Source organism: Sardina pilchardus, chromosome 7 (assembly GCF_963854185.1).
Source record: "Sardina pilchardus chromosome 7, fSarPil1.1, whole genome shotgun sequence".
In the NCBI taxonomy this organism is placed as follows: Eukaryota; Metazoa; Chordata; class Actinopteri; order Clupeiformes; family Clupeidae; genus Sardina; species Sardina pilchardus.
The window spans coordinates 10376610-10401609 of record NC_085000.1 but is presented as its reverse complement, the minus strand read 5'-3'; the positions used below and the strand labels follow the sequence as shown (position 1 = coordinate 10401609).

The following is a 25000-nucleotide window of genomic DNA, read 5'->3' as shown; positions in this document are numbered from 1 at the left end:
ATCTGTCAGTCTGTACTGTATAGTCAGTCTAATGCGCTCCTGGCTGTACAGTCAATCTAAAGAGCTCTGTACTTATAGGGATATATAGACACATCCCCGCATTGCCTAATTCTCACCACGCCCTTAAATATTGCAAAAATCATTACCCAACATATTCCACAACATCCAGAAGATGTTGTTGTTTTTATTCCATGTTACAGGCAACAATAGGCTAACTCTCCGTTCTGTGTGGAGTAAGTGGACCTCTGAGATTCCACACTGCTTTTTAAGTAGCCTGTTTAGAAATGTCAATAGAACTCAACCTATTAGTCTATACTGTAAGTACCCATTTCCAATGCAAATCAGTGTGCTTGCTGTGTGCTGTGTGTTCACTAAACGGCAATAAGCGTCAAGGCGTACAAATCTTGCAATCTTCCATAAATAAAACTGCTTATCGAGGAGCCTATTCAAACTATAACCGCATATCAAGTAAGGTGACAATTTGAACTCCCTCTTATAGCATCTGATAAATTCACATGTCAAGAACAGATTTAGTTGCAGGCAAGGATTTAGATTTAGATTAAATGTAGACTAAATTCAGATTTAGTTGCTCATAAGGAGTGCATGTAGAGTGTGACCCTGTGTGTGGAACGTTTTCACACCCCTACATGTACAACCCACCCCGACCCACCCATCCCGCCACCCCACTTACAGTACACACATGCGCCTTTACCCACAATCACACTCTATCTTTTACATCTGACTATCTCTCTCTCTCTCTCTCTCTCTCTCTCTCTCTCTCTCACACACACACACACACACACACACACACACACACACACACACACAGGAACACAAGTCCACGCACTGGTTCTTATCTCTGCCCCTGTGCCGTCCTGCGTCTTCTTTATAGCCATTTATTTCCTGGCTTATTATTACCCTGTGCTTGTGGCAGCCAGCCATTTTCAAATACACCATAAAACCGGGAGATTTTATGGGCGTCCGTGGCCTTGGTCAGTGTGCCGCTCGTCCCCTTAGACCGCTGGCTGGAGGAGTCGCAAGGCACATTCGTCTTCCTGTAAATGAGTGTAGCCACAGTGCTCACTGCTCACACACCCAGCTGCAGCCACACACACTACACACACACACACACACACACACATGCACTGTACAGACTCTGTTTACCCATCACTAAATGTGTGGTCTGTGTGATGATCATATGACAGAATGATCACCTCCCTCACACACACACACACACACAAACACACACACACACACACACACACACACACACACACACACACACACACACACACACACACACACACACACAGTACACATACGACCAGTCCGCAAGGCATTCACTGAAGCAGGTGTGTTGTCTCCTGTGGGAGCGCTCTGATCATACAATGTCAGTGTCCAGGTGAGCTGGTGAGCAGATGACTCATGCCACCATGACAACAACGTCAACAGCCAGCTAAAACGGCCACCATGACAACAAAAGGCAGACGCTGCTGGAATTGGTCAGGTTACACTTCTAATTAGCCTCAGTGTGGAACCATATGGCCTTTCAAAGCCACACATGCAGTTGTGTGTGTATGTGTGTGTGTGTGTGTGTGTGTGTGTGTCGGGTCATACAATGTCAGCTATAGGGATATGAAAAGGCTTATGAGGAAAGACTGTGTGCATTGTGGTGTATGTGTTTGCGTATTTGACTTTTTGAGTGTGTGCATGTACAGTATGTATGTGTGTCGTTGTGTGTGCGTGTGTGTCTGTGTATGCGTGCGAGTGTGTTTCTCTGCTGTCCTATAGAGAAGTGTAAACCATGGATTCAGTCTGAAAGAGGAACAACAGGAGAATCCACGGGTGCAAAGAGGGCAGTGCCTTCCAAGTGCTGCGTCTTTTATGGCATTTCTCCATTTTAATATGAGTGCTTTCACAAGTGAGCTCTTCCTTAGTGTTGAGTACAATGTGATAACAGCATACTGTAGGGCATGTGTCTGTGTGTATACTGTATGTGTGTGTGTGTGTGTGTGTGTGTGTGTGTGTGTGTGTGTGTGTGTGTGTGTGTGTGTGTGTGTGTGTGTGTGTGTGTGTGCGTGTGTGTGTGTGTGTGTGTTTGTGTGTGTGTGTGTGTGTGTGTGTGTGTGTGTGCATTCACATGTCTTTGTGTCTGTGCATTAGTCTCTCTCTCTCTCTGTATATGTATGTGTGTGTGTGTGTGTGTGTGTGTGTGTCTGAGTCAGTGTACGCCTTGTGTGTTTGTGTTTGCATGCATTTGTGTCTATAGTGTGCACCTATGTGTGTGCAAGCAAGTTAGTGGGCAAGTGTGCGTGTGAGGGGGAGAGAGTGGTTTCTACCTCAACCTACTTTCCCCCTCTCTCTCCTGTTGCTATTTTGCTGATGACAGAGTTGCAGTGCAGACTTTAACCCTGCCATAAAATGGGTTCCTCCTTTATATAGCCACCTCATAAAAAACACAAATACTAACAGCAGAAACCTTTCAAACATGGGCTGGGAATAATTCATAACATCTTCCTGGTGAAGTGAAGAAATATACGCAAATAAATAAGAAACTGAATAATTAACATTGTTTGCTTCTCAGCATTTTATTCTGACAGAATTCAAAATCCAGTGCATGCTATGAGAAACAGAGGAAACACACACCTCAGAAGCTGACATACAGTATTTGACACGACTAGTGGAATATTGATAAAATTAATCAGACTTTTTGGATTGTGTGTGTGTGTGTGTGTGGAGGGGGGGGGGGGGGGGGTTGTGTTGGGGTCAAGGAAGTAGTGGAAAGCTAAGAGGATTTCCCCCTGTTCCACACCCCTTACCCCCTCCCCATGCCATAGTGACTTGCTTGGATGATGTTTAACCAAATTCCATTGTTAATGCGGCATCCTGTGTCACATGGCAGAGGCTCACAGCCCAAGGCTCAATCCTGATTACTTTCAATCAAGCCGGAGTCATGCAACTGGACAACTCGAGCCAAGGGAGTTTCATGAAAAGATTGTGTTCAAAGCATGAAGACTGCTAGTCTTTTCTTTTTAAAATATCACAGATCAGTAACATATAATCCTTTGAAGTGTGATTTCTTTATTCTCTTTTAGTCATGCAACTGAACAATTCAGGCCAGCACGATTTAAAAACAAAACAAAATGTTTTTTTGGTGTTGAAAAGAGACATTGCTGATTACTGGAAGGCAGGCTTGCCATCCCCACCGAGGTGTCTCTCAAGGAGATACTATAGCAGGAACTATAACTCTAACTGGAGCACCATGAAAGGGGATGACACTATAGTTGAAAGTGGCTATGGTAAACGTTAGTAGCAGAGCCTATCAAAAACTGCAGTCAGAAGAATGTGTAAATACAGTATGTGTATAGCAAAGGTAGACCTATATACAGTGTTTGGATGAAGAAGGAAGTAATATTAGGAATCCTAGATCAATGTGATTGGTTAGGCCGGAAACGTTTGTCAATTGTGGGTGAGTCAACCAACGTGCAATGTTGTGTATTCAGCATCATGTGTAATGTTAAATAGGCTTGGTTGTTGATTGGCTCCTATGGGAAAATCCCCCACCTACAGCACAAGGAAGTAAACACCTCTCCTGTGCATACCTGAGCTGGTTTTTAACAATCAGTTAACAGGAATTCTCTATGATTGACCTGGGGTGCCTTTAAGGAACTCTAATGGCTTCAGATCCAGAATGTTTTCGAGTTTCTCCTAGCAAAGATAACTCCCAAGTTCTACAATCCAAACTTAGCAACAGTAACCTATTAGCACAGTTGTTGCTATGACAGAGGACGCTGGAAGGCCACTATTACATTCAGTGGGTCCACACAGTGAGGCCAGCAACAAGCCTGCCCTTTTGTTGTACCACATGCACAATGTGCAAAGCAGAGAAATTTGACTACAGTGTAATAACATTCACGCTACACAATAACTTCCTATTTTGGCTGCATCTTTTGTTCACTTAATGACTGTAAACATTGTAATACTCTCTAAAAAGCTTTAAAGTACACCTGACGCAGTAAGCAAGTTAAACACGTGGTAAAAAGGCAGCCTTGCAAATATCAGTGGTATCATCAATGAGGCTAACCCTTCTAGATGAGGGTTAAACATGGACATTAGTGCCTGTCAAAGGACTAGTTCATAAAGATATTCATTAAATGCATGAATTTCTCACTGTCATCTATCAGGCTGTGTTGTTTCCATTGCTTTATTTCCTCCTCTGCATTAAACCTCTGCAGATAGGTGTCACAGAGCCAAGCTAACAAGAAAAACGTCCACTTGCAACAAGGCAAACAGTTTGGCTGAGGCCTACAGACATTTCTGCTGCTCCATTGCAACCATTTTGCCACACAGTTTTGGCAAAAGGAAAAAAAAAAAAAAAACTGGATTTGTGACATTCCACCACCTGACTGATCTCACCTACTCATACATACACACATGTACTGCAGTAACCTCCAAGAACGAGGAGAAAAGAACATATGCAAAGTCAGCTATCAGCACTCGGCCAAGGGAAGTCTCGGTGAGAACTGTGGTGCAGAGAGCTTTGAGGATCGGGCCTTCCCTACTATGCCCAGCCCCCTTAGACAAATGAGGAGGCAAATGAAAAATCAGAACAAGGGTGGCATTGTTGACAGGGACGTCACTAGACATTTATACTTAGAGGGGGCTAAGCCATCACAAGAGGGGTCTAGCACCCACTGAACACCCGAATATACAGCTACATTTTTTTTTCCTTCATTTACCAAACATTTTTTTGGTAGGCATTTCACATCAAGTACAAAGTACTTTGCTTACCATTTTGAAATACAGAAGGGTCACTATAAGATTTTGTGATGACACAAATGGTTGCAGTCAGTTTGTTGATGCAATCAATCATGAGAAGAGTAAACTAAAGCAGCAAGAGCCCCTCCCCCCCCCACCCCACCCTGCAAGGGAAATGACAACACCACAGTACACCTCCAACTGTTCCCAGCAAGGGCTAGTGCTGAAGACAGAATGGTGCAATCGAGGATTGTTTCTTGAATGACAAAACTGACAGTTTTACACATTACTGATTAGGTGGCAAATGGATTTGGCCCAATGGCAAAAGTAATGGGCAGGCCAAGTTTGCGTGTGTGTGTGTGTGTGTGTGTGTGTGTGTGATAGAGAGAGAGAGAGAGAGAGAGAGAGAGAGAGAGAGAGAGAGAGAGAGAGAGAGATGTGCAAGCTAGAGGCACGGGTGCCAGCATGGCCAATACAACATGACGTTTTCACAAAACAACCAGACAGCAATATGTGGGGGAAATGAGGTAATAGACACCTACCTGGTGTGATTAAACCTAATTCTTATAATCGCCTCTTGCTGCAATATTACATTTGAGTCCTCAGGGCCTGTCCAGTTACGCCCAAGTACAGCATGTGACACAGACAAACTTCCGAAGGAAAGGGCAAACAATTAACTACTCTACAGTACGTTATACCATGAGTCCTGGCAAGGAAATTTCATTCAACTTTCAAACACGGGTACAAACATGACATGAATACGGACACATACCAAAACAATACCGGGAAGAGTAACCTACTGCTATATAAAACAGGAGCAAGTCTGCACTTGAATCCCCTCAGAGTGTGTGGGTGTGTGTGTGTCTGTGTGTGTGTGTGTGTGTGTGTGTGTGTGTGTGTGTGTGTGTGTGTGTGTGTCACCAAAATGTACTGGCAACCTGGCATAGGGAGAGGCCTCACTTGATTTGGCTGTGTTTGCAAACGGTGTGAACGGTGAACGCATCCAATCGATGGCTGCCGACCTGAACACATTTTTTTTTCTTTCCTTTAAGTCTGCGCTTGCCAGCAACACACTGTGCTTCCAGCTCTACAACAGCACAGGGTGGCCGAGCGTTCCCCTAAATAGCGCAGCATTACCATAACTTGATCAGCTCAAACAAGCGCACTAGCGCAGTTCTATTACTTTGCATGTTTGTGCCTGCAGAAATAGAAATTCTACTTCTCTGTTTTTAGAAATAGAAAATTTCCTCTTTGTAGCTGTGGAACTACTTCAAATGGCGTATCTACCTTTTTTAACCATCACTCTCTCTCTCTCTCTGTGTTTCTCTCTTCTGTTCTCTCTGTTTCTGTCTCCTGCTCTCTCGTTCTCTCTTTCTTCCAGACAATGAGCGTGCTGCTCTTGGGACGCAGGGAAAGCACCTGGGTACTCCCAGGCCCGGGCGCCTATAAATAGGGGCGCTCACTGTAATGCGCTCCAGCACCATCCTCCCAGGTTTTAATTAAATAAAACTACTGCAATCAAACCCCAGCTGTGGCTGGCGTCCGCAGGGTAGGGGGGAAGCTGAGCTTATGGCAGACAAAGAAGAGATAGAAAAAGAGAAAGAGAAAGAGGAAACATGACAGAGACAGAATGACAGAAGAAAACGGGATAGAAAGGTAGAGGGGGGTAGACGGAAACACAGAGATTGAGGAAGTGTGTGTGTGTGTGTGTGTGTGTGTGTGTGTGTGTGTGTGTGTGTGTGTGTGTGTGTGTGAGAGTGTGAGAGTATGAGAGAGATGGGGTAAGAGCAGATGTAGTGAGGGCACACAAGAGAAGAGAGAGAGAGAACAGAGCAGAGAGGGAATATGTGAGAGATACCAGGGACTAGAAAGTGAAAACCCAGGGGTTTGTTCATGTCATATACTTAAATGAAAGGCTTAACCAAGTCCACTGACTTGGCCAGATAGTTCAAAGAGGATTGATGCCAAGATGACACATTGCTTCACCAAAACTTTGTCAGGCAGGCGGCAATACAAGTCTTATCACTCTTCCTTACACTTAATAATTAATAAACTAGCCTGGCTGGATGCATGTATAATTTTTTACATTTTACATTTACACCTTTCAATCACAGGTCTTCATTAAGGGATGGGATTGGGTGGTTGGATGGTGTGCGTACAGTATGTGCGACTCACAGCCAAGAATGCAGTCATTAATAATTGAAGCACAGTTGAGTTGAGTGCCGCTCTATTTACCAAAAAAGGATTGCTAGTTCCCTACAATAGTTTTTCATCTCAGCACTATATATCTTAGTGTTGCCAATATTTGCTAAAGGCTGACGTTTGCCTGAACCTGTAGATGTGACATGTGTATGTGTATTGTTGGTTTTTCGTAAATGTTTCACAGAGATTGACATCTAGGCACTTGACTCTCCCTTCCCAACATCCATCCAAGGAGGACATGAAGAAAACTAAGAATGCTAACCTGTATATTTACTGTGGAAAAGACTATAAATGCAAGACTGTAAATGCTCTGTTCCAACTTGTGAATTGATGACAGTCATCATTGGCCCTTAGATGTAAATTCAACACAAGACATGACTGAAAAAGGCAGCTACAGACATAATCAGTATCACTGAGCAGCATGACCAATCAGTCAGGTTAAATTACCTCAGGGAATCACTCTCTCACATCAATTTTTTCTGCCTCTCTCTCTCTCTCTCTCTCTCTCTCTCTCTCTCTCTCTCTCTCTCTCTCTCTCTCTCTCTCTCTCTCAAGTACAATCTCAAGGCAGAGGTTCAGGGAAGGTAATACAAATTATTGTCGACAGTAAGAGGCCAAGAAATTGAATCATAATGTGAATCACCTCTACAGAATCATAGCCTAAATCAGATTCATCAGATTAAACATAACTATAAACATGAACTAGCCTACCTTAGAGATTAACATACTACCTTAGAGATTAATATTTACTATGTGTGATATGCCTACCCCCCCCCCCCCCCCCCCCCCCCTCTCTCTCTCTCTCTCTCTATCTGCACTATAAAGGCTATTGATTTCAATGACAACCATCTACTTTGCCCTTCAGGGAGACTTTCGGGAAGTCTCATGAGAATGGGATAGCCGGATGAGGTCAGCATGCTCGAGCTCAATATGTTGTTGTTGAGTGACTGGTGTTGGAGCGCGAGGAACGGTTATGAATGGTCATGAGATTTCCTGCTCTGCGTGGGGTAGGCCTAGTACATCTCTGGCTCATCGCCTGGACCTGCCGACTAGGAAGGAACTCATGCTCCCAAGTATTCAAACGCACAACCATGGTAACCCTTTTACGACAGTCAGAGTCCATCCTTTCGAATCACTTAATAACATAATTCAGTACTATCATAAAGAGCGATGCCATTGGCTGCGCACACGCGACGCGACGACACACCTGATTAATCGACCCGCGATAGCCTAGGCTACAGAATTGGCTTCATAAGCAGATAGCCTGGTGTAGACCATGCCCAGTCGAGCCTCGTGGACAACGTTAAGTCAACAGCTCGTAGCTTACAAACAGATTAATGAAATATGCTGTTAAAATATGTGCGCGCAAAACCTTCATAAGCAGAAGCGACGTTTTAATTAACGTCGCTCTGACAGCGCATTGGAAGCTGCTCCCACAATGATGGTGAGGGGAACATGAAGGTAGCCTACACGAGACCATGGGGTCAGATTCAATTATCTTTACCAATGGGAGGGAAACAATCAATCGCTTAGGAGTTTAAATAAGCATTTATTACCAGAGTACTAAGGCCTACATCAAACGTGTGATAGGCTGCCGAGACCAAAATTGTTACAGACGTCTTGGATTCGGTATGCGTATAGGCTAGATTTAACTACATCTGTGCCTAACATGACACATTTAAAATTGGTTACATGCTGACAGAGGGAACACACACTAGGCTATAGGCTACACATGAGCTCGATAGAGATGTAGGATAAGTACAAAACCAAAACTGACTTACCTATACCGGGTGCCGAGTAGATGAAGTACAATGCGGAGGTGGATAGGGAGAACAGGAATAATAGCCCTAGGAATGACCTTCTCCGAAATCTTATATGTTTCGGCATTATATAGCTAGGTAACAAAACGCGAGTCCGTTTTCAGCAAGAGGAAGAGTCTGCGGTATGCGGCTATGCTTTCGGTTGGTATGTTATACACATAAATTCAATTTTGAAGTTTAAATTAGATGAGTGTATCTGTCAGAAAGGCTGCGACAGGGACGGGCAAGCAAAGCGGGAAGTCCGTTCGACCGCGAGAGAACAGGAAAGCGAAGGATTCCAAAATATCAGCTGGTTCGCAGTGTCTTTCCGATGTTCCAGCGGTGGGTAAAGTCTTGATGTGTGAGACCCAAATGTCCAATTAGAACAGTTAACTGCGTTTAGGCAGTTAAGACTGTCGGTGTCCGTCTCACTGAAATCTCATCATCGCGGTGTTGGAGATGGAGACACACACACACACGCACACACACATACACACACCCGCCCCTGCGTGGTAATGAATGGGCTGGACTGTCGCCGCAACTCCGCATATGAACCATAGCCTACCTTCGTCATAGGGACCGTCGATAAAGGTATCTTCACAATGTCGTCGCCTAGGGACCGTGTGTAAGTTATTCAGGGATATCCACAAACCTTTCTTGTTTTGTAGTCTACCAATCCATCCTTACTTTTTTTTTATTGCTCTGTTTTTTACATGATATAGTCGTGTTCTTTGAGGAAGGATTTCATTGTTTCTTGTCCTGTCAATAAATATATAAATTAATGAATAAATAATTCAAAAATAAAATCTTCATCAAGAATAGGCTTTATAGGAATTGTATGCAAGTTGCCCCTTGAGGATATTGCAACTGTTTTAATGATATTACTTTTTTTTTAGGTTTTAGGGTATAATGATATCTCTCCATCAGTGACTCACTGTTACCAGTTATCTGACCACCTGCTGTTCTATCCTATAGTCACAAGGTCAGGATAATACATGATAAAGCTCACCTGGGAGTGTCTGTCATGATTGTTCTCCAGACCCCACCTCCTTCGCGACGTTGTTGTTATTCATGAGTGTAATTGCCTCTGGTGAAGGGGCCTGTACATCTACACTCGTGGCCATCTTGGTAACACCTTCGGGCAGTCATTTCTGACTAGTAAGATCAGGCTCCATATTGAAATGGGGGGGGGGGGGGGGGGGGGGGCGAATCCTTGTATATCAATTGACATTAAAAATCAGACATTTAAAAATACATTATTCTTTATCTTGAGACTCATAGCTTAGCTGCATTGGTTTTTGGTGGGGGTAGGGGTGCGTAGACTGCCATGTTATGAACTGTTACCGTATATTTCCATGGTGGATTATTTAAGCACAGCACCTCCTCGTTTATAAGCTCTGTTTAAAACTAATATAATCTCTGTCCATACGCAAGTCAAGTTTGCAATTCCGGAACTTTTATTGTGGATCACATAGTCATTCACACCAATTGTATAGCCGTTCATGCAACTGTCAGCATAAAATGCAAAATTAAACTGCACTGCATGATGCTACCAAGACAGCAAGGGATACAGTTTTGTTTTCTCTTTTGCATTCACCGCAGGGTAGTAGTGGAGGTCAGGTCCAATCAGGATGAGTTTCTATGTCATAGTTTTCAGATGTTTGGGGATTTTGCTATCCACATTTAAAATGCAAATCCAAAGTTTTCAAGTTAAATGAAGCCAGCATTTGGCAGTGGACATGCTGGGGATGAGTGAGTTGAGTTGTCGTCATTGTTCAGGGTAATTCTGTGGATAGGGTACTTCCGGGTAAATCAGTCTACTATGAGACCTATTGGTTGCTGCTGTCTATGAAGTGCTACAGACTTGAGTTGAGAGGTGCAGTTAATAAGTCACACACTATAACATGATTACAAAATGTAAAATTGATCTGCAATTGCATTGGAGCTCACAAAAATAATTTGTTATTGATGATGAAATAGTCCCTGCTATGATCCCAGTTTTTCTCAAAGAGGTGATTTCAACTGATACCCTGAACCCCGATAAGAAACTGGACATACTGTATAAACACGCAGAGTAAATAAATGGACAGGAAATGTCTAATGGATTTGTTTGAACTTTGGTAGCTATTACCTTCTGATCTTTTTAGTACTACACACCCATAATGTGATTGAGCTGTTTCCCACTAGGCTACTCAGGACTCATGACATCCCTTGCAGCTCAAATAAAACATCCATTAGAATTAACATATGCTAGTGAATCTTTAAAAAGCTGTCATGGACATGTAGCTGAGTGATATTAGTTGAACTTTATATTCAAATAGAAATACTGCACAATTTTCTGTCAGTGGTCTCTGTGACATCCAGCCATTCTTAATAATCATATCAATCAATATTTTAGCAATGGCTGTGAGTTATAGAGCACAATTATAGAAAACCAAAGGTGCACTTGTGTCACTCTCTCTCTCTCTCTCTCTGTGTGTGTGTGTGTGTGTGTGTGTGTGTGTGTGTGTGTGTGTGTGTTTGTGTATGTTTGTTTGTTTGTTTGTTTGTTTGTTTGTTTGTTTGTTTATTAGATGTGTGTAAGGGGAAAGGCCCAACTCTTCCCCTAAATGAGCACATTCTATTTGATTTCCTTGTGTTCTTTTCTTCCTCATGTGGCCTCAGGATTTGGTGAACCAGGATGTAAATGTCTTCATTTAACAGGAAATCGCCTCAGTCGGTGAACTGTTATTAACCTTTGTACCACATGAATGACTGGTTGCCAAATATTTCACACATTACTTCTTCCTATAGATCTGTCTCTGGTAAATATCTGTGATTAATACAAGTAATACATTAATTATCTCATAAGGAATTATGTTTTGTCAGTCTTTTATTTTGTGGGGAAAAATATTTCATGTTGCTGATTTGTCACAGACAATGTTCAAATGGAGCTTGAGTCATAGTGGACAACAATGGATAATTTAACCTTAGAGGTTGGGTTTACCCCCTGGGTATTACAGTAAATCATTAAAACACAATGGGAATTTGCCTCCAACTGCCCTGGGTGCTGGAGGACCAGATCATGCATGTTATGGCCACAAACTATTTCTTTGTCAGGGTTATTGTTCTCAAATTTTACAGATTAGTAGATATAGCCTAACAACATTCTAGATAATGTTGTGCCGCCTGCTGTTAATTTTTCTTATTAAGAGAAGGAGATGTATTAGGAGTAGGGTATCAAGTGATCTAAATCTGAAACATCTTCATGCAGAATTGGAAAATATTAAACCAATGGTCTCATAAAACACCAAAAATGATCCTCCTTGCTAATAGCCTATTATATGCAACAATGTGAATGTAAACATCAAGCAACTAGGCACAACGTTTTTTTTATATGGCCTATGACTGAAGCAATAAAGTACGTTTTTTTTTTTTTAAATATAGGCTTATCCTTTTTTATGTTTGTGCACAGATAGGCTACTGTATAATAACCCACAATGATTACAACTTGATTTCTTTCAAATCAATTGGCTTCATCTGACTCAAAAGACCCATCATTCAGTGAGCTAGGCCTAGGCCTTTATGGAATTATCTGTTTGCATGTTTTGACACCGTTCATAATCTGAAATGTAGGCTAGGCCTACAACATGTGAAATCTAAATAAATTGCTTCAAAAATTATTTCTCTGTAGGCGATTTAATAGGCCATGACATGCAAGCTGAGAGTTACTACGCTACCGTAGGTTCTGAAATGTGCCAATTTGAAAGTGGGCAGTCTGCGACGGAAAACTACAACTCCTAGAAGTTAAAAGTGCGTTTGTGGAATCGCCGTGAACGACACTGCACTAGGATTTCTGGGAAATATAGTACGCTTCCGCTTAATTACGTCACTATATTATTTGTGAAATATGTCTGTAAAAGCATGGTATCTACGTGACAGTGTGCACAATATCTTGTTTTTACAAATGTAGCAATATTTGAATATTTTCATTAGTCGACTTCGCAATCATTTAGCAAACATTTAGTCAATATGAAAGTATAGAAACTACCATTCCCATCAGACTGTTCAACCAGGAAGAGGAACCCCTCTGACGTGGTGCTCTAGCATAACAACATGACAGAGCTCACTGTGACATCTCTGGACATGAAATGGACTTGAATCGGGATAAATAGAGCTTTACAGATTTTATATTAAGGATGAGAACCTTTTATTGTTCCTTTGCGGTATATCTCATCTTGTGCTTCATAAAACCTCATTCTGGAGATGAATTCAAGGCACAGGATTCAGCTTTGGTTGTGCATAGGAGGGAAGACGACGCTGGAGCCAGCACCGTGGACCAGGTCGTACACGATGACAATCAGCATTCCCCCAAATTGACAGACACGGACCATGCACTCAACCTGCAGTCTCCCGCGGCACATGCCGAGGAGATTAATAGGTTTGTATTTAGAGTAGCCTATTTATTTCCTAAGCGTTACATTCGAACTGACCTGACGTGACTTTCAACTAACATATGTGCGTTAGCCTACTTGTAATTTTAGACGACGAGAGATAAGATTAGGTCATGCCTGGGCTGAGAAGGTGATATTTTTTTTTTTTTTGAAAGATGAGAACATTTTCTACTGCATAATGATGAAAATGATGGCAAACTAAACATTTAATGGGACTGTCTGTATTGGGATGCATTTGGGATAGTAGGATAAGCTAATGTTTCTCAGTAGCCTAATGGTAGTAGCCTACACTTACATCTTTCCATAACCCCTACATGCTCTGTTGCATACCAGTAGACAGAATGAAACAGAAAATTCCAGCAATGACACACTCCATCCCACCACCCATGCGACCAAGGCTGCAACCCCAGTTCCTCCGACAGTGAAGCCCATCCTTCCAGTGCAGACTGGTGTCAAGGCCCAGGAGGAAGAGCAGTCCAGTGGAATGACCATCTTCTTCAGCCTGCTTGTCATTGGTCAGTTGAACCCTGAACCGCTCTACCTACCTAATTGCTACACACACACACACACACACACACACACACATCTTTCCAATTGCGATTGAGCACTGAGAAGCCGTTATTCAGGATTATTCCACGATGTGTGTGTGTGTGTGTGTGTGTGTGTGTGTGTGTGTGTGTGTGTGTGTGTGTGTGTGTGTCTGTGTGAGTGTGTGAGTGTGTGTGAGAGAGAGAGGGGCAATTAGGCAGGGAGGAAGTGGTATGTTGTGTCTGTGCTCATGATACTGAGGGTAGCCAACTGATTTGCCATGTTCCCATGGGGGATTATTAGCCTCTTAGCGAAATTAGACCTACTCTCCCCTCTCTGAGTGATGATAAGGTGGGCTGCTTTGATTTTTTAAAAATAGTTTGGTGCACACACGTACACATAAATAAGACAGATGTTTTTAGTGTGATTAAAAACAACACATACTGTTTACACGCTGTACACACACACAGACACACACACACACACACACACACACACACACACACACACACACACACACACACACACACACAAAACCAGATCATAAAATACTTGAAGCCAGATTTCTGCCAGAATACCAACATTGAACAAGGGAGTCGGTACAAAACAAGGACATCTTAAAGGGTTTAAGAAATTGTTGTATCCAAATACTGTTACCACAAATGTTTTAGAAAGCGTAGTTATTTAACTGTTGGGTTGGGTCTTAGTTTATTGACAATGGCCAGTTGCAACCATAGCTTTCACACCCACTGGTCACAATCTGTGACACGACCACTGACCACACTGAAAGGCACGCCTAGTGCCAACATCCTGGGTAGTGTGTAAAACCTGTGAGCACTTCCTGTTTTCCAAATGTTTCATTTCCACTGTTATGAAAATCTACACCTGATAGAAACATAGCAGGTCTGATAGATATTCTAAAAGATGAAAGACAATACAATTATTATACAGTATTTAAACACTGGCCATACATGTGTCACTGTGTCATGGGGAATTTCATACTGTCATGGGGTAATATATTTTTCTGACAGTTAATGTATAAAGACTTAAAAATAAGCATAATATTAACAGCACACTTCACAATATGGTAAGCTTTCGTTCATAACATCAAAGGACTTTGAGAGTTGAGGGCATAACGTTGACATAAACCCTCTGCCCATAGGTATATAATGAGAGAGAGGACTTGCTTCAAGACCCTGACTTGTTTTTTTTGTTATTTTTGTGTGTTTGTACAGGAATCTGCATCATATTGGTGCACTTGCTTATTAAGTTCAAACTCCATTTCCTTCCTGAGAGTGTGGCCGTGGTGTCACTGGGTAAGTGCTCATTCAGGATTATGGGTGTGTGTGTTGTGTTGTGTCTCTTCTCTCGCAGTGTAGATTTTTACCCTCTCCTAGCTGTTTCCTCCTAGTGTCATTCATGCATCTTCTTTGTTGTATCACTGTTCTCTCTGCCAACCTAGCGACCGTATCTGAGTGACCATATACAGTATGTCAATATTAGATTCAATGTTATAAAAGTTGTAAAAAAACATGTTGCCACACTACCGAGATAAACTATTTTTGCAAGATACCATCGGTGAAATTGAGGATGTGAACTCAAAGGCTTGTGAGGGCCTATTTTTCCTGAGTGTATTTTCCTTGATGGATGGTTTCCTAGAGAGGAAACCCTTGTATTCCTCTAAGGGAAAGCCCATGTTTGTTTGCACACGGAGGGTCATGGACCCCTGAGAGAGTCCATAGGAACAATGCCTCCTACAAGCGTGGCTGCTTCCCGTCTGTCGTCAGACGGATGACAAGCAACTGTTGGCCACAGGCAGATAAAGTGGAGGTCGAGAGGAGACTGAATCAGACTTCCTCTCTGAAGACTACAGTGCTCCTACTCCTTCTCCCTCCCCTCCCCTCCCTCTCCCTCCTGTCTCTTTCCTCCCCTCATCCTGTCCTCTCTCCTCCTCACACCCTGGCTCTCCCGTTTCTCGCATTTCTCTCATTTTTGTTCATGTGTCCAACTTTGCTGGCTGCCCTAATTGATTCTGAAACTGGAGAATGGCACCTTCCCCGGGCCTACCCGTTTTAAGCATATTAAACAATGCCTCCTTTTAAAAGGATTATGATAAGACATTCCTCTCAGCCTGTGTGTTCGCATAGAAGAGCCAGTCAGATAGCACTCATTCTAGTGGGGAATTCTAATTACACTGGCCATTGTCTCTGCCCACCACCACACACACACACACACACACACACACACACACACACACACACACACACACACACACACACACACACACACACACACAATCCCTAACAATTTTAGGGCTCTTTTTCAAGACTCCAAATTCAGTCAAGTAGAACTGGCTGTAAAGGTGCCCTTTGTGCTTCTCTCCTTTCTCTGCAGGGATCCTGATGGGCGCCTTCATAAAGATCATCGAGTTTCAGGAGTTGGCCAACTGGAAGGTACAGTGCCTCCAATGCCCCCTTCTCTCTCTCCGCCTTTCTCTCTCCCTCGTCCACTTGCATTTTGCAGCACTTCTGCTCCTCTCTTATCTTCTGTTCTCCTTGCCTACTCCTCTCTTCTCTCCTCCTTGCATCTTTTCTCTTCTCTTCTCTTCTCTTCTCTTCTCCTCTCTTCTCCTCTCTTCTCTTCTCTTCTCTTCTCCTCTCCTCTCTGGGCTAAATATTTATTGTGATTCCTCGTGAGTATTAGTTCAGCTATTGATGGGATGCCCTGTGCCTTGCAGTGTTCTCTCCTCTTCCTCTTCCTCTCATAATATGGTGGATGTGCATTTGATGCTCCTGGACTAAATCTGAATTTGGTCCTGGGTTTCCTACAGTATGTAGCAAATCAGTAGATGGTGAATATGAGACATTGATACATTGGTACCTTGACAAGGTAAACATCAAGACACTGGCAATACTAATGTCTTTTGCAACATGGAAGAATGTCTGCAACGTCCCATTGCATGAGACTGGGGGAGAAAGGGGATGTTCCTGAAAAACTGGGGTGTTTGCCATCAACATGTTCGTACCATGGTTGTACACGTTAGTCTGGATTGGCTGGTAAAGGCATCTGATGAGCAAATGAGCCAAAAAACATGCCGGTGCCTGCTTTGTCAAGCTTGGCTAGGAACGCTAGTCAACAGCTTTTGGGCATTGCCAATGCTGTGGCAGGATGAAGGAAGTAACCTGACTCTCACACACACACACACACACACACACACTGCTGACAAGCATGGAGTGGCAAGGCGCTGGACACACCCTTAGCGTTGTTTATTGTCGTTACTGTTTTTGCGGTCTTCATGTTTTATGCATGGAGGTGGTTGGACAGGGGAGTCTGCCAGACCTGCAGCTCCGTCACGCTCGGCTGTGACGTGACGCAGTGTTGTTGCTGGCTCTCGGTTCCCGTCATTTTCTCACCCCCACCATCCTCTACTCCGCTTCCCCTCCCATCTCTCTCTCTCTCTCTCTCTCTCTCGTCCATCTCTCTCTCTCTCTCTCTCTCTCTCTCTCGTCCTCCATCTTCCCTCATTATTCGTCTCTCCTTTTGTTGGTGTACCCTTTTTTCCCCTCTTCTCGTAAATGGGCCTCTCTGTCCTCTCATCTCTTCTCTCTCCACCTCTCTCCCCCTCCCTCTTCATCCCCCTCTTTTCTCTCCCTCTCACTCTTTGGTTGTGCCCCCCCTTTACCTTTTCTGTCTGTCTGCACAATGTCTCTCTGTTTCTCCCCCCTGCTCCCTCCCTTTCTCTTCTTTCTGTTTAATGTTTGGATCTCTCTCTCTCTCACTCACTCTCTTTCTCTCACTCCACCATCTCTCCTGCATGTGCTATCTGTTCTCTAGATCTCTGCCCCTCCATATCTCTTTCTGTTCCCCTCTCTCTTTCTCTCGCCCCCCTCCTCCTCTGGTGCACAGGCTTCAATTAACATTTTTTTCTTCTGGATGCCAGGAAATAAATGAGTGATTGAATATGTGCGAGCAACAGAAGAGGGAGAGAGACTGTTACATCTCTGCAGCACAGACAGTACTGTCTATTGTTTTCGTTTTTTTTTTCTTTTCAAGAGACCCCAGTCCCCCTCCTCTCCCCTCAGCACCGGTAACCAGAGCCGGCGGTCGGTCCTCAGTAGCCCGTAGTTCCCTCTGTTGGCCTTTCGTGCCCCACCCCTTATATTTGTGGCTCACTGAGCTCCACAAGGAGTGACCAGCCAGCCTGTCACTCACAGAGCCCCTCAAATCACATGTTTGTATCTGTATTTAAAGCGGTATACCGCAAAATCCTGGCATTTTGTTGCTTCTCATCCACAGTAAGAAAACAATCCATACTGTTCCAGCCCTAGTGGTTATACAGATCTGTGAATAATTTACAGGGTTTAGTTGATTCTATGAGACAGGTAAGAGGATGCCTAGTGGTTAGACACCTGATAAAGGATTCAGAATTTGCCACACAGTTTGCCACACAGTTTTGTAGTGTCATATTTCAGGGCTTTACACAGGCTTTATTTGTATGGGATTAGTGTGTCAGTTGATTTTTAAGCTCAGTATCTGTCATGATGGTGGTGGCACATTTGTTGTTGTTGTTACCAAGACAGACTATTCACACGGGGCTAAACTCTCTGGAAGTTCTCACAGAGATAGTAGAAGGTAGTCCCGTGTGAATGGGGCTTTTGGAATTGTAGCAAACCGGGGAGTCAAGCAGCCAAATATTTGGCCAGCCACCAACAGACAGAAACCGCGTTGGTTGCATTCCACAGGCCAGGCTGGAGACTGTGGGGCCTCTGTTAAAAAAAAGAAAAAGAGAAGTTGTACCAGATACTTTGTATTGGACAGATTGTGAATTGACATGTTATCCTTGCAATGACTAAGTTGAGCTTGATGTTTAACCAAACTAAATGATGGCCATGATCTCAGTGCTTACCCTTTTTTTAGCTGGACACATTTATAGTGCCTTTTTACAGCTGTTCCTCGGGCACTTTTATGGAAGTTGCAGTTGCCTGGAATAATGCAAATAAAGCCTCATGGTCTGCTTGCTTTCATACTTTCCTGTGAGAGTGTGTGCGAGTGTGTGTATGAGCATGTTTGTGCGCGTTGGCATGTGTGTGTGCGAGTGTGTGTGTGTGTGTGTGTGTGTGTGTGTGTGTGTTTATATATACTCACACAAGGTACAAGGCAGGCTATTGGCTGCAGCAGGCTGCTCACACAGGCCCCCCAGCAGGCCCAGTCCCTGCAGAGCAGTGTGGGGCGCCGGGGGAGTGAGAGGGAGGGAGTGAGTCAGAGTGTCCTGGGGACGGGGCATGTCACTGCCTGCCCTGCCCTGCCCTGCGCTGCCTGATGTGGGGCCTCCGCTGCCCCAGAGCGACAGGTGGGGTAGGAACACAGGCGCTCCTCCTCCTCCTCCTCCTCCTCCTCCTCCTCCTCCCCCCCCTCCCCTCCATCTGCAGCGCAGCTGCTGTCATCACCGCTCGCACATTTGACACCTGACGACGACGGCCCCCTCATCTCGCTCGAGCAGCAGTACCACTCCCTACTCCAACCCCCCCCCGCACACCTCCCTCCCCCCCGCCCCCTCCACTGAAGCCATCCTCAGAAGTCATCTCTGCCCCCCCCCTCTAATGAGCAGCAGAATGAACATGCAACAGCAGCACCAGCGATGTAATATACATGAGTCTGCTCAGGCAGGGAGCGAAGAGAGAGAGTCAGAGAGAGAGAGAAAGAGAGAGAGAGAAAGAGAGAGAGAGAAATCTCTTTTTCCCCCTCTCTCTTTAGCATCTTTACTGGGCTTTCCTCTCTACATGACGTCTGTTGTCTGTGCCTGAGGGAAGTTCCTCTGCGCCATGAGTCTCTCTCGCTTTCTCTCTCTCTCTCTCTCTCTCGCTCTCTCTCTCTCTCTCTCTTGTTCACACCATTCTCTTGCTCTTTTTTCCACCCACTCTTCTCTCATCCCTTCATTCTGGCGTCCTTCCTCTGAGCTGGTGTGTGCTGTGAGCTGGAGAGAGGGCCTCTTTTCTGTGTTTGTGATTCTGATTTAATCACTATTAACATACAGTATATGGAAGTGGATGTAGATCAGTGATGTGCTGCTTTATTTTGTTAAAGCTCACACACTCTGGCACCGCCTCGAGAGTGTTTTCCAAGTGGCGTTTTTGCAGAGCGTTGAGTTCATTAAACGCATGTGAGCATGCATGCATGCGTGCCTAAGACACTTCTCTCTGTCACAGGCCTCCAATCTGCCATGTGTGCACAATACCATGGCAGTGTCCACAGCCACAGACACACGTGTTGGAGATCTGTGCAGTGCTTTGGCATGTGTTTGTCTTGCAGACTTGCATGCGCTTGAGATTTCTGTGAGTGCATTGTTCTGTGTTTCTTGTCCATAGAATATCCTTGGGTGCATATCTCCATAACTGCATTTTGTACGTGACCACAGAAATGTGTGAGTTTGAGGTCTCTATAAGTGCACTGATAAGTGCACTGTGTTTGCATCCGTGGAACCGCGTGAGTTTGAGGTCTCTATAAGTGCATTGTCTCGTGTTTTCCTTCCATGCATATGCAATTTGAGATGTACTGTAAGTGTATTGCCCAATGTTTTTAAACGGACATGTGTTTGAGATGTCTGTATGTTGTGTTCACTTCCCTTTATGTGTGTGCCCTATTCATTTGCAAGTGGTTGACCCTGCATTCACTTCCTATAGACGTGCATTCATTTGAGAGCTTAATGAGCCATTGACCCTGCGTTCACTCCTATAGACGTGCATTCATTTGAGAGCTGTGCAAGTGGTTGACCCTGTGTTCACTATAGACGTGCATTCATTTGAGAGCTGTGCGAGTAGTTGACCCTGTGTTCACTCCTATAGACGTGCATTCATTTGAGAGCTGTGCGAGTGGTTGACCTTGCCCCTGGTCTTGTATAGATATATACAATGTTGTAGTGGCCATTGTGGAAGTGTCTGGAACAGCCATGATGTACAGTATCATCCCTCATATGGTCATGCTGGAGGAATGCACTGTGAATAACACAGATGACCATATTAAAAAAAAGAAAAAAAAGATGTGAAGGTGTATACTCACATGGCCTCTTTGTTAGTCTCCTGATTTTCTCTGCTGGCTTGTTTCTTCCCTTCCCCTATGTGCTCCACAGGGAGTGGCCAGCTGGCCTGTCACTCCCAGAGCCCTACCAATCACAAGCATGCATTTATTTGTTAACTTGTCTAATGTGGTATGGGACACCACCCATAAAAACTGAGAGGAATTGGCTTGAGTATTGTTTTCTTGATAAATGATAACTTACCATTACCAGTGAGTATTATAACTTACCAGATGTTTTTACACAGATCTGTGCAACATTTACAGTGCTTAATTGCATAGACCTGCATGTGTCTTTGTGGCTATTGTGAATGTGTCTGGAAATCATGAGGAATTTGCCATCTGTAATATTGGAGGAATGGCCCGAGATGGACTCATTGACCATTAAAAAAAAAAAAAAAAAAAAAAAGCTACAGTAAGGAAGATGTCAATGCAAGTGGCCTTGTTTAGATTACTGGGCAAGCGGGGGCTGGCGGGCGGGTGCATGTCTATGAAGGGTCAAAGTAACAATAATTAAATATAAAGTAAATTACAAAGTAAAATGTCATGTAAGTCATATCACCAAGTATCACATTTAAATATATCAACGATTATTAAATGTAATCTAATTTAAAGTTTAAATCAATGTCATTTGAATTTTGAATTACATTAAACTTTAAATCAATTGAATAAGAAGTTGAATTAATTTGAAGTCATACATCACATTTACATTTGCCTGTTGTTCTCATTTTGAATAAGACTTAAAATTTCAGCCTCATGCAATTCCGTGCGCCACCATTTAATTAGAACGCCTTTACTTCAGACTTTGGACTTTGGTACTTCAAGGTTATACTGTCACCTGTCAATCATGCTATGTCCCCCGCCCCCCGCCCATCCACTGAATCTGAGTCGATTTATCAGGTCTTTAGTAATAGTTTCCCCCACTTCATCACCATCACCAGAGCCTTCGTCCTTCGTCTGACGCTGGGTTTCCACAGAGCATGTCACCATGCGAGATCTTCTACTGTCTTTGCGCGAAATACGCCTGCTAAAATTTCACCCAGGGGGTGTTGTCCACTTGTCACACACCTAGCGTTTCGGCTCAGTGGTCAACAGGTTAGCTTAGTGGTTAGTGGTTAGCTTAGTGTTTAGTTAACTAGACAGTCCAGTGCTTCAGATTACACTACATTCAGGGGTTTATTTAGCCCAAGTATGTTCAAGTGGCATACACACAAAAATCCGTTTGAATATTTTCATGTTGACAACAATTCATAATCTACAGAAACACCACAGTTCATATCAGCGTGCTATCTAGTCGCCTAGCTTGCTATGTGTTTTCAATTGGTTATAATGGGTCAACAAGCTAACAAGCTAACAAGCTAATCTTCAATGATAGTGTGTCCTGAACACATTTGTTTAGCATATAAACAATAAACCGTATCAAAATAAGCCATTAAAAGTGGTCAAGAAACCTTTATTCACATTTAAGATTTCCAGTTACGACCCCCGGAGCCACCGCCATTGATTTGTTTTTTTTGTTACTCCCACCTCTGTGTACAGTGTACAACGTAGTGATAATTTAGAGTGAGTGAGTCTTACAAAAGACCTGATAAATCAACTCAGATTCAGTGGATGGGCGGGGGGCGGGGGACATAGCATGATTGACAGGTAACAGTACAACCTTGAAGTACCAAAGTCCAAAGTTTGAAGTAAAGGCGTTCGAATTAAATGGTGGCGCACGGAATTGCATGAGGCTGAAATGTTAAGTCTCATTCAAAATGAGAACAACAGGGAAATGTAAATGTGATGTATGACTTCAAATTAATTCAACTTCTTATTCAATTGATTTAAAGTTTAATGTAATTCAAAATTCAAATGACATTGATTTAAACTTTAAATTAGATTACATTTAATAATCGTTGATAGATTTAAATTTGATACTTGGTGATATGACTTACATGACATTTTACTTTGTAATTTACTTTATATTTAATTATTGTTACTTCGACCCTTCATACATGTCGTCATCGCATCTCTACCGTTGGTTTTTAAATGCAGCCGATACCAAGTCAAGACGAAGTCTTAGAGGAGGCAAGTCCGAGTCGAGACCGTGGCAGGAATAGAGGCCAAAAAGAAAACTACTCACACACATGACTATACCCGCTGTACACACACGCACACGCACGATAGACTATACCCGCCGTACACTAACACAGTCACACACACATGCACGCACGAGAGACTATACCCGCCGTACACTAACACACACACATGCACACGCACGAGAGACTATACCCCGCCGTATACTAACACACACACACACACACACACACAACTATACCCGCCATACACACACACACACACACACACACAACATTAGTGAGGGACAGGGGGAAAAGGTATGAAGGTAGAACAGCTTAGAACACAGTGATTCTACCTCAGGGACACCACAGAGGAAGCAGTTCTGGAGCCCCTGTAGGTTTTGAGAAGAGTCGTTGAGCTATCACATTATCCTTCGAGGACAAGTATGGTCTTACTCTTTGAAGTGAAGTAGAACTTTCACACCTCCAAGTCAAGAAGAAGGAGCAAGTGGGTTGTAGAGCAGTAATACAAACACAATATCTAAACACTAGGTCAGTTCAAAACACAACTCAATGGGCTGACATTTACTTTGTGTCTACTGGCTGAAGGATTGAAGGGTTGTAATAGGCATTTGAAATGAGACCTGAAGGCACTGACTGAAACTCTAGTAGCTACAGGCAAATGGTACTGTAGCTACTGACTGTCTTTTAAACAACTGTTTCTTGAAGAGAAGAGTCATCAGAGACTTGTCCACATTGAAATGGCAGTTACTGGGCTGACCAGTTTGATTGCTCAACCTACTGTACCGTACCAAGTCTGTGTTGCTCTATTGTTGCTTTTACTTCACTTCAAAAGTTACTGTACTATTGGCGGCCCTCTAATGGCCACCCTGGTTGCCCATCATACAAAGCAGTATACACTCATCCAGCGAAACACGGAAGTAACACAGCACCGCCATTACTGCGTGGCTGGCTGCTAAGAAATTAGCCTGTTGGTTCCATAGGCGGATGTTACAGAGGTTAGCTGTCATTAATACACGTCTTAATACCTTATGTTGTTAATAAATTACCTGCCCATAAAGTTTGCGCTTAGTGTATAGGCCTCGTCAAATCTAGCTAGTTTATTTGTGTTTGCAGTCATTCTGAAATATGAGCAGTAGCAGCTGATTTCAGGCATAACCAATGCCCATGTTGAATGTGTCGCCTGTGCGCATAGGGTCACTAGAAAGAGTCTGCTCCAAATTTAGCCTAAGTACATTAAGTGCCCCCCCTCCCCTTTCTGATTGCATAGAAAGTGCCACTGATAGCAGATTGCTTTGTGCTGAGCTGGCTCGCTCTCTGAGTGAAGAGGAAATGGCCAGTTTGCACTTATTTTTCTCAAAATGTTTCAGTTGTCCTGCCAGCGTTGTCTGGGCTAACACTCGTGATATCTTGATAATGTGGATTTTTTTCCCCTGTTCCGTCTCCGTCTCCTCTCCTGTTTGTAAACATTTAGATTCCCCACAGCTGTCAGAGAGACCGTTCTCCAGTATTGTTTTAATGGAATGTTAGTTTAATGTTTCCCACATGGGCGAGGCCCTGCGTCGAGTTCTCTTTCATCGTGAGCCAGGCGGAGCCGGAGCTGCAGTCGGAGCCGGAGTCTGGAGCGCCTCGGCGTGTCTCCCGTGGCTGTTGGTCTAATCACCAAGCCCCGATGCCAACGATGCTCCGAGAGCCCAGTGAAAGGCACCATTGGCACGAGGTGCCAGTCTGCAGCACCACGGCGTCACCTTCTGCTCACCTCCTCATCAGCTCGCCAACTTGTGGTGGCAGCCATACTGGTACCAGACTGACTGGCACGAAGACTGGCAGACATTACACTATCCAGGCGGGCATTACTAATTTGTAGTGTTGAGATGGGTAATGAATGTGAAGAGCTTGGTGGGTGAAAGTCTGCTTATGGTTACCAAGAAAGCATTACGGAACTGCAACTGTTCATTTATCAATGCATTCCTTCATTGGTTTATTTGATCTCTTGGTCTTCCAATGAAGCTGGGTTTAATCACACAAGAATGTAGCTTCATCAAAGCAGGATGTTGGGCCAGTTAGGACAATAGATACCAGTGGACCAAAATTAAACACGGGGATCACAAAGTACATTGTAGTTTAA

General features: G+C 43.7%; 2 protein-coding genes across 3 annotated transcripts in view; one reads left to right on the top strand and one right to left on the bottom strand.

Annotated features, from left to right (window-relative positions):
- The window catches only part of b4galt5 (UDP-Gal:betaGlcNAc beta 1,4- galactosyltransferase, polypeptide 5), a 35232-nt gene extending 25967 nt beyond the window's left edge, over nt 1–9265 (bottom strand). Inside the window, exon 1 of the mRNA XM_062540705.1 lies at nt 8742–9265. Coding sequence (XP_062396689.1) covers nt 8742–8847 — 106 coding nt within the window. The 5' untranslated portion in view covers nt 8848–9265. The remainder of the gene's footprint in view (nt 1–8741) is intronic.
- Nucleotides 9266–12832: 3567 nt separating this feature from the next.
- Nucleotides 12833–25000, top strand: part of slc9a8 (solute carrier family 9 member 8) — a 36830-nt gene continuing 24662 nt past the window's right edge. Inside the window, exons 1-4 of one of the 2 annotated variants that reach the window (XM_062540704.1) lie at nt 12833–13179; nt 13529–13707; nt 14956–15036; nt 16115–16173. In XM_062540704.1, the coding sequence (XP_062396688.1) occupies nt 12938–13179; nt 13529–13707; nt 14956–15036; nt 16115–16173 (561 nt within the window). In that variant the 5' untranslated portion in view covers nt 12833–12937. Of the gene's footprint in view, nt 13180–13525; nt 13708–14955; nt 15037–16114; nt 16174–25000 lie in introns of both variants that reach the window. The other variant, XM_062540703.1, reaches the window with a different exon arrangement.